The sequence below is a fragment of the Podarcis vaucheri genome (genome assembly GCF_965113315.1).
Source record: "Podarcis vaucheri genome assembly, chromosome: 2".
NCBI classification, from domain to species: Eukaryota; Metazoa; Chordata; class Lepidosauria; order Squamata; family Lacertidae; genus Podarcis; species Podarcis vaucheri.
The window spans coordinates 77,764,522-77,781,836 of record NC_138760.1 but is presented as its reverse complement, the minus strand read 5'-3'; the positions used below and the strand labels follow the sequence as shown (position 1 = coordinate 77,781,836).

The following is a 17,315-nucleotide window of genomic DNA, read 5'->3' as shown; positions in this document are numbered from 1 at the left end:
AAAAGCTGAGTGGAGGATTCCATTGCTAACTAGGCCTTAGCTTGCCACTTAAGCACCATCATTGTTGTTGTTTGTTTAGTCGTTTAGTCGTGTCTGACTCTTCGTGACCCCATGGACCAGAGCACGCCAGGCACTCCTGTCTTCCACTGCCTCCCGCATGTTGGTCAGACTCATGTTTGTAGCTTCGAGAACACTGTCCAACCATCTCGTCCTCTGTCGTCCTCTTCTCCTTGTGCCCTCAATCTTTCCCAACATTAAGGTCTTTTCCAGGGAGTCTTCTCTTCTCATGAGGTGGCGTCAGCACCATCATTAGTACAACCAAAGAAGTTGCTCTCTGCATAGGGTAAATTGGTGGGGCTTTCTCCTTCCCATCTGGCTAGTAGTTAGAAGAATAATAGTAGTTGTATGTGAGCTAAGCAGAGAGGCAGACGAGAAGTTGGTGAGATAGTTTTGATTTGTGTGGAATCCAAGCTGTGACTAATGGAGAAGCAAGACCTGTTACTACTGTGAGCCCTTCCAGCTTATGCTCAGTGTAAGTAAATCACACTCTGTGGTGACCCTCATTCCAAGGAACCTGAACCCTCGGTAAGTGCCTGGAACCCCTGGAATCTCTCACCGCTCAAAGATTGGGGTGGTGTGTAGCAGTATTATCTTTCTTACCAATTGAATGTGAAGCCTCAGGAGAGTCAACATGAACTCAACAGAAAGAAGTGTGTATCTGCCTACACATGAATGAGTGTGCAGTCTGTGAGGTATTGCTGTAGAAAATAATTTTTCTCCAGTCTCTCATGTTCTTAAATGAAAAAGTTCAGTGTTTGGTAAGTAATCATCAGGACGTTTTAGAAAGCTGATGTTGAATGTGACTCTTGTTTGTCTTGATCAATTTGTACTTAAGATGAGTAAAGCATTGTCTCTCTATATAGCCAAAGACAACAGAAATCCCAGGTTCTTTTGCAAGGCACACTTCTAGTCTGTACCTATGACTTACACTTACAATCCTCATAAATCAACCCAGAGACACATTATTTAAGCTTCAACAGCCATCACACATCTCCATCTATGAATGCTCTGTGACTGTCTTAAATTTCACAATGTTCCCAGCAGGATTTTCATGTTGGGCTTGTGTTAATTTTCTTCTAAAAGGGGAAATATAATCCACTTTCTGTATGGAGGTCTTAACTTTGGTATGTATGTGCATGGGATAGTAGATGGGTGAGTGGGTAGCCTTTATTTTGGAGGGATGACATCTCACAGGTATTCAAATATAGGCCTCTATATACTGAGTACTTCTGAAGTTTCACTACTCCAATGCAGATTTAGGATTTATAGTTGTAAGAAAAGTGGGATTGCTGAATGTGAGCAGTGCCAAATCAGGGAGAGGATAGATCAGAATATGCAGAAATTGGGCTTCAGTGCTCTCAATAGTTTTTTGTGCCTCTTTCATTGAGTAAAAGAACTATAAATATGAAAAAGTGGTAAATGTAGTCATATTTCGCTTATTTGCATGACTTATTCATGTGGCTGTGCTTGATGCTTTTTGGAACAGAAGTTGAATCTTCTTTTGTGAGGGTGCATATAACCCACATGGAGTTCATCTGTGGTCCTCCTGCTTGCTTTTCTCATGTTGCATTGTTGAGGTAAAGTAGAACTGTAAGTCATTTATAAAAGGGACAGAACAAAGTGTCTAGATTTCACCACTACTCTTACTTGGCTAAAAGTATTTATTCTGCTCTTTGCTCTGTGGTATCTTGTGTACAGTGCCATCTTTATGTGTTTCATTTCCTATGGAAGGTGAGATACTATCTACTTTGAATTAGAATGCACCTGTGGGTGGGGGTATGCTCTAAAGGTGTGCAGCAGCTTTGTGTGGGAGCCAATAGCAAGGCCAACCAGTCATTTGGGGGTATTCTCCCCTGTTGCATTAAATGTCAGTGTCAATAACACCCTCTGAGTCAGTTTAGCCCCAAAGCCACAGATAACTCGGGTCACTGTTGCTCTGTTTTTAATTACAGAATTGCTGTGTTCTCTATTATTCCTATGTTTCTTGAGATACATAGGCTCTGGAAGAAGTGAGACTGTCCAAAACGTTGCCTGTGAAGCAGTGAAGAGCTCTAGATATTAAGCACAGTAGTATATGATATGTAAAAAGTTAAAAGCTTCATTTAAAATATATATCCTATATTGCTCTTCTTTAATAAAGTTATAAAGAAAAGTTAATTCTCTTTACTCCCCCACCAAAAGGTCCTGGACCTATTTATCTGCGATTTAGCATGCTTAATCAACTCCAGAGTAGTTCCCATGTCTGTAAATTTCATCCACTTTGGCCAAAAGTGGGAAATGCGGCAACACTTTTTAGATTTTCCGCTATAGTGACAGGGTTGGTTAGGAGCCAAATTATAGACTGAAGCACAGGACAACCTAGAAACATCAGAAGTTTTAAAAACACACAGATGCAAGATGAATTTGGGGGATGGTGTGGGGCATGCACACCCTAAGTATGTGCATGCCCCATACGTACATATTTTGGAGCGGAATCTTTGACTTAATACTCTCCACCAGTTTCTGGCAGTGCACGAACCTGATTATTTGCATTGAATTCATCTTTAAAAAATAAAATAAAAAGCCAGTTAACAAATCTGCTCTTTAGCAGCTTTTGGGAAAGTAAGCATATGGCCTTCTCACTGGAAAGTGGGTCTGCCATGTCATATGGGAATCACAGATGAGTGGAGGATGTGCCTGCAGCCAAGATGAGCGTGTGAGCAATTTAATCTACTTACTTCCATCTATAATTATATCCATCTTTTCACCAGCAGTCCTACCTTATGTTTCAGCATTGAATTTTTTTTTTTGTCTTCTCTCCAGGTTTTGAGGGGCTCTTGGGCAGGGATATCTCAGTGGGGCTGTCTCATGGAGTGGGCAGTCTCCTTGGCACTGTCAACTCTACTCATCCATTGCCTTCTCCCTGCAAACCTGTACACTTAGAAGGCAGGTGAAAAAGCAGCAAAAGTTAGGAGGCGGGCCAGCGGGGTTAAGCAGTGGGGGACCTGTTGAAACATGAGCCTCGGAAGGTGCTGTATGATGTCAACCACGGACACTGTTCTTTTTTAGATGGAGTCTAAACACTGATCTTGACTGCTTAGTTTTAGAGCTTCTGTCCATGCCTTATTTTTGCCTTATGATATAACGGATTTTTGTCAGTACTTTGGTTTAGAGGTACCGGTATATTGTTGCTTGGTGTCATGACCCATGAAAGCTGCCTGCATTGTGTTAGTGATTTTATATAGCTGTCAACAGATTAAATACTTTTTCAGGAAAAATGCCTATGGCAGGAATGGAATATTCCCGATTATAGTCAGAACACCAGAGCCAAGATACCCATCAATATTATGGAAGGCCCAGGCTTAAAACATGCATTGTTGATATTGACTTGAACTGAACTGAACTTTGGCACCTTTGTGGTGTAAACTCCTATGCATGTTTACTCAGGATGGAATGTCCCACTGAGTTCATCACTCAAAGTGATAGTGAGCCTATGCTTCCAAGTAAGGGTGCACAGTATAATGATGGCTTTTGATGATGGAAGAAAAGCCGTGAATTTCATACTGCACCGTAACTACTAAATTTGACTAAGGGGAGTAGGAGAAGATCACCAAAAGTGGATGTTTGGAAATTCAGAAGTCCTGAAGAAGTTTTGCTTGTTAGCAAAACAATTGACTGAGCAGTTTATATATTTTAGCCTGTACAGCTCTAATCTTTAAGGTGCTTTATTTGCAGCACTCTGAAGGTTGCAAGAGTTTGTAATCCAAATATAGAAAGTGCACAATTTACATGTTTAGTATTTGGAATAAAGCCAATGTACCTTGCATATAGTTTCTTTATTTGTAGTTCCTTCCGCTGCAATTCTTAACTGCTTGAAAAACTGCACTTAAAACAACAAATTTCCACAATGACAACCATTTCAGCATCTGCTGTTACCTTGAACCTGTACATATTCTCATAGGCGCCGACTCCATGGGGCTTGAGGGGGCTTGAGCCCCCTCAAAAAATTTTTTTGGGGGGCTCAGCCCCCCCAATAATCTGGGGCGCCGCCGCCGTCCCCCGCCTCCTCCCCACCTGCTCCCTCGCCAGCCAGCCAGCCAGCCAGCCGCGCGCCCTAGCCGGAGAGCCCCGGCCGTCCCCCGCGAGATTAGGGAATCCCCGGGGGCGGGGGCTCCTGCCTCTAGCCCCAGGTTTCCCGCCTATCAGCTGTTCCGGAGCTGATTAATAGGCAGCAGCACGCTCTCCCCTATTCGCTCACGAGGGGGCGGCGCCACTATATTTGCATATTCATGAGCTTATTTGCATATTCATGAGCTTATTTACATTTCACGAACTTTCCCAGGCCCCCCCAATATTTTTTATAAGTCCGCGTCACTGCATATTCTAAAAGTGAGATTGTATGTAGTGTTTTAATCTGAACATGAAATGCAAAGCTTTAGTTTATGTTGCCGCTGTTACCATAATTATAATCCAGTGTTAGAAACTGAGATATGAAAGCTAGGATCTAAGTGGCACCTTAAACCTAGGTTATGGGTGCAGCAATGGAATGTCTAGGCACACTTTTTTATAAGGATACAAAGCTGAAAATGAATAAACTGTAGCTACAATATTATGTTCATTTTTCATATGGTCTAATGCTTCCCCTGCCCACCCCCCTAATATTCTTAAGAGGGTCTCTTCTCCAGTCTTCAGAGAATAGCTGGAAGTGGGAAGGCAAAAAAATGTCCTCCTTTCCTTCCACTCTGCAGTTTTAATCTGAAATCTTAGGCGCAGTACTGCGCCCAGAGCTCAGAAACTCCTCACACTAATGAAATTCCTTGTCATAAAATGTGCTTAGAACAATGGGAGTTTGAACACTGTCACAATCTAGTTAATGGAATTATAAACTGAGAAAGTTTTGACATTTTCTGGATTAACTCCATATAATTCCAATTTGATTTCTTATTTGGGTTGAAACCCAATCTATTAAATATGAACCTCTGTTTCATCTTCATTGACTATCACCGGGAATCTAAAACCAACCTTTTCTTCTCTTTTCACTTAAGTGGATGAAATTTGCAGACAATTGAGCCCCCTCCCCCATGTGGATTAAGCCTACCAAATTTCAGGCAGATCCATCTGGAGTATTCATGCAGTTTATTTATTTTTTAAAGATTTTTTTTTTACCTTAAAGAAAATTCTGCCAAAATTAGATGCAACTTGCAGGCATGGCTGCCCTCTTTAAATGGATGAAGGCTGCCAAATTTCAGTGAGCTGATTTTTAACTGTTGGGGGAAAAACAATTCGAGAAGAAAAAGGCCACCCCAGTAGTCTAAGTCAGCCACCTGCACCCTGCTCTCACAGTCAAAATGTGGGGAAGAATTATGACCTATGTGAAGAAGAAGAAGAAAAAATTTTTTTTTGAGTATCTCTCCCCCAGATCGCCATGAGTGGAGTGACTTCAGAATATGATTCACTGTGATTAAAAACTGGACATAGCCATCAAAATTCCCCCTCCCCTCAACACTCAACCTGTGGGCCTTTTCCCAGTCAGTTTGGTTTTGTTTCTTAGAAAAGAAAGGAGGCAACTTTTTGGAAAAACTGAGACCACAGAGCAATGTGAAAGCTTGGGAGGTTCCCGGTGTGCCTCAAGATGCCTTTTTAGGTGCAATCAACTCTGGAACATAAGATCATGATTCAAATCACCCCAATTCACCGTATTATTGGGGTACACACAGAGAGTTCCTACTAATCACCAAATTAAAATGGCCAATAGAGTTCAGCACAATCTCTTTCATTATGCAGCTAAGAAGAGCGAGGCTACATATTGTGTTATTTAACATTCTGTAATATTAGGATCATGTAAATTAAATGAATTGTGCAACATAAGCTATTTACATTGGGCTGTTTGCACACTGTGTAAAATATGGCTAGCCCCACACACCCCTCAGGAAGTGTTTTTAAAGAAACACAGTTTATGCCAATGATGGTTCTATTTCCTATCTGGTTATCCTTCTCTTTTTAAGAGGCTAGATGTGTTTATGTTAGCCTCGTAGGGAGCCAGAGTTTTCCTGGGGAAACTTGAGTCTTACAACTGTTATCCCCCATCAAATACTCACCTGGTTCTTAGCATGGATCCAATGATATTTTCTGAACATATCTGATTTGTGTGAGAATGTGTGACTGAGAGAGGAAGAGAGAGAGGCAGAAATTCCAGAGGCCATTAAGCTGGGTAATTTACATGCTTCTTGAGCCTGTGCCTAGGGAAATATATTTCACAGGTAATTTCAAATCTCTTGGCGTGTGGAAGAAGTCATTATTCTAAATAGAAAGGGTTGATGATGTCATACGAACCATCATGAAAGGACCATATTAAGAATCTGTTTTGTCTTCTCGAAAACAAAGAGAAACCTCAGAATATTATCTGAACAAGGTGTTTGGGCTCTCTAAAAAGAAAGGTTTGTTTGGTTTTATTAATTTAAAGAAAGTGTTAGCACTAAAAATAGAAACAAATTATCCTTGTTTTGTCTGTGTATGCGTGTTTAATCTACTAGGAAAGAGGAAGCAAAGAACTATGTTTTAAGAATCTGTCTTCAAAGAAAATCAGTTTGCTCCTAATAGATACATTGGATCTAGAGTCTTTAATAAATTTGCAGAACAAATTTGAGTTTTTTTCTCAGATTATCACACGAATTAGCTCACAGTTTTCCAAATTATGTAGCTTTAACTCTGCATTACCTGGCTCACAGTGTGATTGTATCATCAACTAAGACCCACTAAGAAAGGTTATCCCCACTACCTCAACCAGCAGAGGTAAAAATGCACCACCCACCCTCCAGTCCCAAATTCAGAGCTTCCCATAGCACAAATGACACAAGTTACATGAGTGTGGCTAATGGTTATTGTTCATCACAGTGCAGCGTTGCCACCAATCTCCTCGGCTGGGCAGTGCCACCCAAGGCTCCTGCTGAGGCAGCATTCTCATGGCCACCCCCCACCCTAGAGTGCGTGACCCTGACACAAACCTTTGTGGGTGCCCAGCCCTATCATGGGGAATGTTGTGGGGGCTGGAGCACCCATGGCCCCCTGCCTATGCATGGGCCCCTCTGCAGAATTTATTGCCTTTTCTCAACTCTCTGTCTGGATTCCAGTGCCTGAATCATGGTTCTGGTTTTGGATCATCTCACTTTGCTCCTGATCCTGCAGTCTTTCACAGTTACTTTCATAATCATATATATACCCAATAGGTACAACATAGTCACTTTTCCCTTTCTCCTCTCCCTTTTCTGGTCCTTGATTGCAGCCAATTACTCACCCTAGCTGAAGGAAGGAGGAGTCTGAATCACTGGCTTGGAGGGGGAGGAGTCTGAGTCACTGTTGGCTGCAAGGGAGGAAAGCAGAGGGAGCAGAACACGCTCTCTCCTTCCTCCAAAACCCCATTCTCATTTTACTTAAATGGCAGCATTGATCATTCAGCTTCTGGCACAATCAATTCCAGAACAGATACTGCCAATATAAGCTAATGTTTTCAGACTGAAATGGTCTTTATAAAAGTGTGTTCGTGTTAACTTCCCAGTTTTAAGAAGTCATGATATTATTCAGAATCTGGTAAAGCTTTTATTTTATTTTTAGAAAAATGTGATGATCTGAAAGGGAGTGAAGTTCCGTAATTTAAGTCAAATCACGTATGCTTACGGTTCTAAATTCTGTGGCATTAAGAGCTTTCCCCCCATGGGAGTGATTTATGAGTCAAGAAAACAGCAGTTCTGTACACGTAGCACATTGACCAGACTTCTTTTCTTTTCTTTATAATGCTCCTATGTGACTGTACAAACCAGGCCTTCTTTCTGTCTGCAGCCATTTCCCCATTGACTTCCCTGTGCTTGTAGCATTAATAAATGTACTGGGGAAGTGAGGAGGGAAACATGTACAACTAGAAAAGAGCTATAAGAGAGAGAAAGGGACAAGGAAAGCAGTGGTGTGATGAAGAACAACAAAAAGCTCTTGGATCTTTTGGAAAACATTAATGTGGTATGAGGACTACCAGCTTCTCCAGAGGATGGAAGGGGCCCAATGTGACGTTGCATGCACAACTGTGCAAAAAGCCAGGGGGCAAAGCTGAACATCCTCTGAAAATTGAAGGGGCCTGGGCCCCTCCAAAAATACATGGGAGGGAATGCCTCAGCCCCTAGGAGTTATGCCTATGAGGACTACTATGATTAAAAACTAGTAGATGTCAATTTTGAAAGACACCAGCAGTCATGTGGAGACTAGATAGAAGGGGCAGTTATTCAGTGAAGCAAATTGATGCATTCTGCATAATAGAAGAGAGACTGCAGATCTTCCTTTCCTTTCCTTTCCTTTCCTTTCCTTTCCTTTCCTTTCCTTTCCTTTCCTTTCCTTTCCTTTCCTTTCCTTTCCTTTCCTTTCCTTTCCTTTCCTGTCATCTCACTACTTCTTGAGCTGCAAAGTGAGTTGGCAATGGGGAGGGGATGTGACACTGGCAGCAGCTAGTACTGCTGAATGACTTATCCTCAGTACCTCAAGAGGAATCCATGGGTCTTCTGTTCAGCCTCTCATTCCTTTCCATGGGAACCTAGTGCCCTGTTTGTGGCCATCACTACCTCTTGTTCAAATGAATTCCATATACTTTCCCAGATATCTGTCCCAATACAGCTGGTAACATCCAAATAAGTATGCATGTATCGCTTACTGAATCAGGAACTACTTGTGTACATCAGATGTGCATCCACACATGCATGCTGGGGTATTGATATTGTATATCCACATTGCATTGCTTGCAGCTGGATGAATCCACCTTCTGGCACAATAAGTCACTTATAAATAGCTTTTCAAAAAAAGTGTGACTAGAGCAGATTGAAGCAGTCAGGTTTTTGAAAACAAATAGCTATGGCCATTATCCAAATTCTACTATCTCCACCTCTCACAAAGAGGGGGAGAATGCAGCAGACAGGAAGCTAGGAGTGGAAATGTGGCTGGAGTTGGAGCAAAACTCTGGGAAAAGGAAGGATTTTCCTGCACCTGCCAATCCCCTTTTCTTCTTGATTGAGTTCATGCCTGTGGAGCATTTGGTGTGTGTGTGCTTGTGCACACATATGCATATATGCATGGGGGGGTGGGACTGTATGAGGGTGAGTGATAGTGGGGTGGACCAGTGGCCAATAAGAGGAAGAAATTTCCTTTTCTGGAAGTTCTTTTCCTTTCCAGTTTTCTCTGCCCAGCTGGTAGGGCTGCTTGGAGACTCCACAGCTTCATAAGTTTGAGGGATGGTTACATTGTGGTAAGCATTTGTCACTGTGGCCATTTACTACCTTCATCTTAAGCAATACTGAGATTGTGTGTGTGTGTGTGTGTGTGTGTGTGAGAGAGAGAGAGAGAGAGAGAGAGAGAATTTTGAAATAATTATATCTAACAGTACAGATTTGCAAATCGTACTCTACTTTTTTGCCCATGCTGGCTGGGGCTGATGGGTGTTAACCAACATCTAGAGGGGCACCACTTTTCAATAGATTATTCCCCCCCCCTTTATTTGCACAACAGAAGTGCGTGTCTCGCTTACACGTAGTGTTAACAACTTATATCTAATTTATGCATATGCGTGCACAAGTGTCTGTTGGCATTGATTGGATCCAAGGAAGACATGTCATGATTGCAAGGTAGTGATCAGCAGGGTTTTGTTTTTGTTTTTTCCATTATGAAGAGCAAGGTCCCCTTTCCTTCCAAGAAGTGGGGATTCTCAAAGATAAAAATATATATGAAAGGGTCACATTCTCCGATCATTTGGACCTACAAAAACCAAAACCATACAAGCATTGTTGGAGATACAACAGGAAGCAACTTGGTTCATCTGTAAGTTTTCCTTAAGCATGTTTTGTAACGTCACATCATTTATGCAACGGTCTGCTGGTCTCATTTTTAGAGACTGTTTTAATGTAAGCAATTTTGCTAGAAGACCAACAAGAGATGCAGCTGGAATGATCCTTTAGCTTGTTCTTTCCAGCTTCAAATCAATTTACCCATGTTGGCCTGATGTCAAGAATGAATAGTGAGCAGGTGCATCCTGGCAATCCACACAACATTTGGCTTAAGCTGTCTTTAGAGGTACTGTTTCTCATAGAGTTTGAATCAGTCTTATAGGTGGCTTTTACTACAAAATATGTTTCCCCTCACATCTATGGCAACTGTGCAATATTCATGGTTTTGTGCCTGGGAAACTTTATAGTTTCATATTTAGAGCACTGGCTTCTCTTTTATGCATTCTCGTTCTATCTTATTCCCATTTTTATGGTTTTCCTTCATGTTATTCTGTACATATACCGTATTGGCCCCAATATAAGCCACACCGAAATATAAGCTGCATCTTTAAAATTCGGGGGGGGGGGGAAGAAAAAAAAGACAATGCCCCAATATAAGCCTCTCCCTTAAAATTCCACAGGCACTATTTTGAATAAACACTCCCAAACTTTTTATTGATAACAACCAGTTAGACAAATTAAGGATCCATACAACTTTGTAACATGCAGAGAATAGCTTTTATAGAGAAACCAGAGATTGGAACTGAGGGAAGTCAGGGGTGGGGTGTGGAGGGTGGGTTGTTTTATGGGAGGGAGGGGAGGGGGGAAATGGGGGAATTAAGGATGTGTTTAAGATAATATGTTTTGTTTAAATTCCTAATAAAAAATTAATAAAATAAAATAAAATTCCACAGGCACTCACACCCATTCTGTTTTACTGTATGTCTGTTTCAGCAGCGATATCATAAAAGCCAGTTTTTGTAAGGTTGCGAATTTAAGCCACACTTAAAGTTTTCACAGTCAGAATTTGGAAAAAAAGTGAGACCTATATTCAGGCCAGTACGGTGCACACCTACCACAAACTCAACCTGATTAATGTATCTGATGCAACACACCTCAGTTCTTTATGCCACTGTAACAGTGCAATCCTAAGCAAAAATTAGTCCTCCTGGGTTCAATGGGAATTTCCCCTCAAATTAGCCTAAATCAGATAGTTTCCCAGGTGCCACAGCACTCTTTATTTTAGTGTTTGGTCTTCCCAAAAATGGGAGTGACCATTCTAACGTTGAGATTGCTGAGCACCATGCATATTTCCATAGTGAATGGATTCTGGAAAAGAGCCATCTGTATCCACAAGATCCTCATCCTGTTATCTATGTACAACATCAGCATTCCTCTGGGACAAAAGGAGAAGAATCATGTCTCTCCATTGTTGGCTATTGTGGGAAGCAAGAAAATGGTTTAGATGGAACAGTGTGCTATTCTTGTTTGGCATGTTCCATTTGGATATAGGCACCAAATTATGTGGGCCCGCTTTGGCTAAAATCCACCCATATGGAGGACAGGCTGTTCTCTAAGCTGCCTGATCCTTGGAATCCCTTTAAAAATTAGCATTCTGGGCTTCTGTGTATCTGGTTTTGTCCAGTTATTTGCCAGGTATGATGGGCTAAGCTTGGTTTCTGTTGTGCTCACAGTCCTACTTGGGGACAGGCCATTTTTGTTTGTTTGTTTGCATTTACTTTGAAGGTGAGAAACTTGCCCAAGTTGAGAGCAAAGTAAACTGAAAATTTTAACAACCCACCCCCACCACCTTTTACCATGCTGGAGGATGGTGAGGTGATAAACACTAATTTCTCTAAAATGATATTAAATGCTAACTTACATAATGCAGAGATTCCATAGTCCTGACATAAATTGCAATGATCTAATAGCAAAATATCCAGCAAGTTGTTTTTCTCCCCCCCCCCCTTCTCTCTCTCCACAGTCACTTTCTGGAAAGTAGCAATCCTACAGTCTTCTCCTTGGAACAAAGTACCCTGTATGTAAAATGACAGGGTTCTGCATGCTTGGCTATCGAGAGAACTGAGTGAACATTGCTAAGTGCTTTATAATAACTATGATTATACCACCCTCTCTTAATGATGCTGTTCTTAGGAGCCAGAAACTTTTTTCAGGGAAGCGGTAGTGGGGAGAGCAGTTGGTAGATTAACAAAGGACACATCAAGCAGGTTGGCACTCAGTATCCCAGGAATATATGATATGTAAGCGGGGAGGGGGGAAGAAGCAAACTAGCACAACACAGCCAGTGGGTTAATGTAACTGGAAGCTTATACAACCCAGTCACTTAAAATGGCCAGAAGACTGCTGAAACCATATACCGAACACATGCAAGAAGCCACTGCTTTGAAATTTGTACTTAAATGTCTTCTTCAGTTCTCTCTTGCTGCTAGCCTTTTTACACACAGAATATCTTTCAGCCTTTGGAGGAGGTTTGCATTTTGAAGTCTAAGTAACTACTTGAGATGCTCCATGCCAAGTTAGCTGAAGTATGTCTACCTCCATGTGTCCTTGCACATGGCCAATTTTGTGCCTAAAAAGCGGAAGTTGGCAAGAGATATCTTTCCCCCTCTGTATAAAAAGTTTTTGAAAGACAGCCACCATAGAGTGATGCTAGCCTGAAAACCACTTGGGTCCTGGCAAGATGGAGGCACTGTTGGTGAGTCGTTCCCATGTCGAGTAAACTGCTCAGCTGCTCAGCTGTTCCCATGTCGAGTAAACTGCTCCCATGTCGAGTAAACTGCTCAGCTGCCAACCCTAGGTGGAACTGTACTCTCCCTGAAGGAGCAGTTTACTCGACAGATCCAGCTTTGTCACTGGAGGCTCAGGTAGTCTCACTGGCTGGAAGTGCTACTGAGTTGTTTCTTATGTGTTTGTGTGCTTGTTTCTTGTATAAGCAGACTTTAAAGAGACTTGAAAACTGACAGTGACCAATGAGTTGCTATAATCTTGTAACCTGCTGTAGTGATCATGGGTATATTGGGGGTTCTAAGTAAGGAGAGATAGGTATGCTACCAATTCTCCTATTTCACCAGGGATGGGTTATATTCCGATATGCATAGCTGTCAACTTTTCCCTTTTCTTGCGAGGAATCCTATTCGGAATAAGGGAATTTCCCTTTTAAAAAGGGAAACATTGACAGCTATGCAATATGGCAGTGTTTGTGCATCATTGCATAGTCACCAAGGTTTAAATTCTGTAGTAGAATTCCCTAGTTCTGCAATAAGCATCAGTTATGCTAATTTTTCAAAAGCTGCATAATGTCATATCAATGAAATATCCTTCTTACTCTTTTGCCCATGTTATTCCAGATCCTTGAAATATTTTCCTAACTTTACAAAAGCTGGATCTGCTGTAATAAAGGCAAAGGAAGAAGAGAAGTTTTTAGAGCACCAATGCCTGGGACTGGCAGGGCTCTGACAGGTGTGTGACAGAGGCAGGGGAGCTGGAGGCTGACATAGGAAAGAGGGCCAGCTACTTATGTGGGTTTGGTGCTACCCACAAGGCAGGAGCCAGGGTGGAAGGAGCAGGAAAGATCCGAGCAGTCAGAGATGAAGGTGGGGGACACAGGATGTGTCTGAAGTGGAGGAAGAGGCTGTTCATATGAGGGGCAGGTCAGCCAAATCCCCCCTGTACCCTACTCAGCTGTCTCCTAGAACCAGCAGGGGCTTGAAGAGGGAAGCACAGGGTAGGTACAGGAGAAGTCTCAGGTTGCATGCATCTACTCCATCAGACAGGGGAACAAAAGCCCTGGAGGTGGGCATGGTCTTGCTGCTGCATCAACTCTGTCAAGCACAAACCAGAAAAAGTTAAAGCCAGCTATGTAGATGCTGGAAGTGTGTTTGTATCTGGTGTACTTTAGGAGCTGCTGTAAGGGTGTGTTTTCTTCAATAAAGAATTAACTTTCAGTCATTTGCCTTCCTTGGCTGGGTGTGTTCAGAACAGCAAGGGAGTGCTGGACAGGGGCTATCAGTATTGCAGAAGTCCCATTCTGTACACCAGAAACTCCTTCTGTGCCCAAGATCTATTTTGTATCTTTATCAAACTGACACCTAAACATTTGCATAGGTTTCACTGCACTTTAAAATGTAAAAATTAATTAATTAGTTAAACATTAAACTTGATTCTGTTTGTTTGTTTGTTTGTTTTAATGAAAACCATCTCATGCTTTGGTAAGTTCTGTGCTGTGATATTCCATCTCCATCTTGCAACTATCCTTTTCCTCTTTTGCTCCTCAAGAAGAAACACAGACTCCCTCCTCCTCCTCCTCCTCCTCCTCCTTCTTCTTCTTCTTCTTCTTGGTATCACCTCCAGTTTATGTGCTGCATTCCCAGTTTTTCTCTCTGTTGACTGCATCATGCAAGCAGCCAGGTTGTCTTTTATAACAATTGCATCACCATGTAACTTTTTGTTGCCACAGTTACAGACATCATTATAGATGTGCAAAAGAGCTGACCAGCAGAATGATTAAGAAAGTAGTATCATCTGCCAGGCATTGCCACGACTTCTGAGCTTTTGCCAGCTCTTTCAGTGCCAGCTCTGTCTCTTGGCTAGCTCTGCAAGAAGCGGCTTCTGTGTTCCTATCTTTTCTGAGACAATAAATTCCCAGGCCCTATCTTAGTAGTAACTGGGCTGTTCTTCCGGATTACTTAGCTTTCTCATGCTGTTCCTTTCTGTGATGACCCTTCTGTTCCTCTTCCACCTCCCGAGAGAATTACAGATTATACACAGAACAAACAAACAGTCTAGTGCCTTAATAATTCAAGCTTCTTGCTGAGCTTCCATTAGATGTGCTATCCTAGAGCCCCCAGTCTTTCTTATCCCGAGAGTTCAGAGGAGATGGCATCTTTTCAACCACTCTGTCCTCATAAGAATACAAAATAATGCATAGATGGAAGCTTTGAAATAAGCTTCTGCCACTGACTCACATTGAGGCATGCAAAGGTTCTGAGTGAGTTGCAACTGAAATGGATAGTGAATTCTTTTCAGATAGTAAGTACTATACAGTTGTGGCCTCCTCACTTATTAGTTCAGATGGGCAGACTCGCCTGGTCCTACTTATTTGTGGTCTGTGCTTACTGAGTTCACTTCCCAGGAAACTTGGGAAAGCTTCATGGTTCATCATGTTGGTACATACACACTGATGGTGCTTCATCCATGCTCACAATCTTATTGCTTTTGTGGATTTATAGAACTGATGCATTGAATTTATAGCATGGTATACAATGATAGTCTTGCCTCACACTACACCTTGTGACTGGTTCCGTGCCTGTGTTATATGGGACAAAATGAAGCAATTTAAAAAGGCCAAACCAACTTCAGCTTTGACCTTGTTGCCTAAACAGCATGATGATGCTGGGAAGGAACATTGAAGTGGATATCACATTTGCTTAAGTATAATGCAATAGTGGTGAGGTGTGTGAATATTGAAAAACGTTTTCCTTCATAGAAATGGGTTAAATAAAAAGCAAGGCTGCAACACTATGCAAACCTTCCTGGGGAATAAGCCCCATTGAACACAGTGGGACTTTCCCTATAGGATTGGCCAACACATATCAGCTTAGTGAATTACTGTCTGCATGCATCTTTGCCCCAATCATACACAGCATGAGTCAGGGAGGAGGCACTGGAAACAGAAATGAATTAGAATGCCTTCTGCATCTTATTCTCTGCAACACTGAGTAAAATGGAATGTCATGGCAAATCTCCCATGGTGCATGTAGGGATGCTTGAGGAATTCAGTCTTTGAAAAAACTGATATGAACTGACCTTATTCTCACCTCACAGACTAATATGCAGATCAGAATGTAGTTACCTGCCAGCTTATACACTTCTGGAATGTTCTGAAGCAGTTCCTGACAGAAAAGCTGAGATAAAATATGTTTAAAAATAATGAGTATTTTGAGAAAACACATGCCTATAAATCTTTTTTTTCATATTAAACAAGTATTTTCATGAATTAATGTGGAAATGGGACAGAACAAAGTTATCAATGCACACCTTAGAAAGTAGCATGGACACCAATTCACCCCCCTCCTAGTTGCATCCCATTATTGCTTTGCATCTTTGCAACTGGTTTAATTGCACATGTTCACTGTGATTACACTGTGAATTTGTTACTCCTTTGAGGGTGTGAGTGTACACTTTGTATTAGGATGGCAATAGTTGTGATCTAATAAAAAACCGCAAACTCAGATGTGAGATATGATGCTCCTGCATGTGCTCAGCACACACATACACATGAACAGTTAATGTGAAGTACAGTATGCTAGCATGGAGAAAGTTGTTTAGCTTGGTTTTGGCCATTGAATGAAATAGAATCCTATGTCACAGCCAATGCTATTGGTCATTCAGTGCAGGTGTGATTGTTAGCTTGTTGTCTTTCAAGGTACCTGGGAGCCCTGGCTATTGGGTTTCTCTTTCTTTGCCTGGATATGTCACTATTAACACAAGAAGCTGAGGATGGCAGACTTCTAAATATGTCTGACCCCAATTTCCTTGTTTTCATCCAGCTGTAATTCCATAGATGATTCAAGCGATTAATGACACACACACACACACACACACCACTTCTCTCTCTCCCTGTTCCCACTATTATGATTGGGTGGAACAAGTGCACCTTCTTCAGTTCTCCCCCTTTTTGCTTAGATTCCAGGAACCACAGAAGCTGCTGAGCAAAAAGAGAGAGGCAATAATGAAGAATACCACGTGGAACTTCTTCTTCAAATGCTGAATAAGCTGTTGCTGGCTTGCACATTTTGTAATAAGAGTGTTCCCCGACATTAAGCCTGCATCGGAATACCCTTTCTTTTGGCTGTATTTTACAAAACAGTACATTATGTGCATAATAGAAGAAGTTGAGTTGTATGTGGTGTGGGGAAGGGTTAACCCAGATTTTGGGCAGGACTGTTTGTTTAAAATATTGTTATACTGCCTTTAAAGACAAAAGTCCTCTCAATATGGCTTATGAATGACATATGTAGAACAATGGTTGGCATCCGTCTGTCTCAGGAGACAATGGAAGACACATGGAACAAAAAGAGCATAATATACATTTAACTTAAGGTGGCAGCATAAATATTACAGACACAAATGTCTGTCCTAACCTGAGAAAAGTAGTGTACATCCGTTCTTTATGCCCCCTTCTCTTCAATTTGTTTCTCAGGTTAACTGCAGCATCAAGAAGTTCTCTTCCCTTCTGTAAACTACCTGCCAACTTCTGAGATGTTTGCCACTGCTCATGGAGTCAGCTGGGTGACCCAACCTTTTATTTGCCTCACTGTGTACCATGAAGCACTCAACCTTCTGAAGTGCCAGCCACAGCTCTCTAGACCAGGAGCAAATGCTGGTTCAATTTTGGACTGTTTTCTGCTTGCTTTCATCTACTAACCATTATTCCCACTCCTTTTGAATTCATGGAGCATC

At 41.8% G+C, this 17,315-nt stretch overlaps 1 protein-coding gene across 5 annotated transcripts in view; it reads left to right on the top strand.

The window, feature by feature from the left end:
• Positions 1 to 17,315, top strand: part of CACNA2D2 (calcium voltage-gated channel auxiliary subunit alpha2delta 2) — a 577,811-nt gene that overhangs the window by 11,538 nt on the left and 548,958 nt on the right. For 3 of the 5 annotated variants that reach the window (XR_014217283.1, XM_082214491.1, XM_082214490.1), the window contains exon 2: positions 11,818 to 11,871. The exons of the other annotated variants lie outside the window; for them this stretch is intronic. Coding sequence is in view for 2 of the 3 variants with exons in the window: in XM_082214491.1 (XP_082070617.1) it covers positions 11,818 to 11,871 (54 nt within the window). In the remaining variant the exon portion in view is untranslated. The remainder of the gene's footprint in view (positions 1 to 11,817; positions 11,872 to 17,315) is intronic. 5 annotated transcript variants of the gene reach the window in all.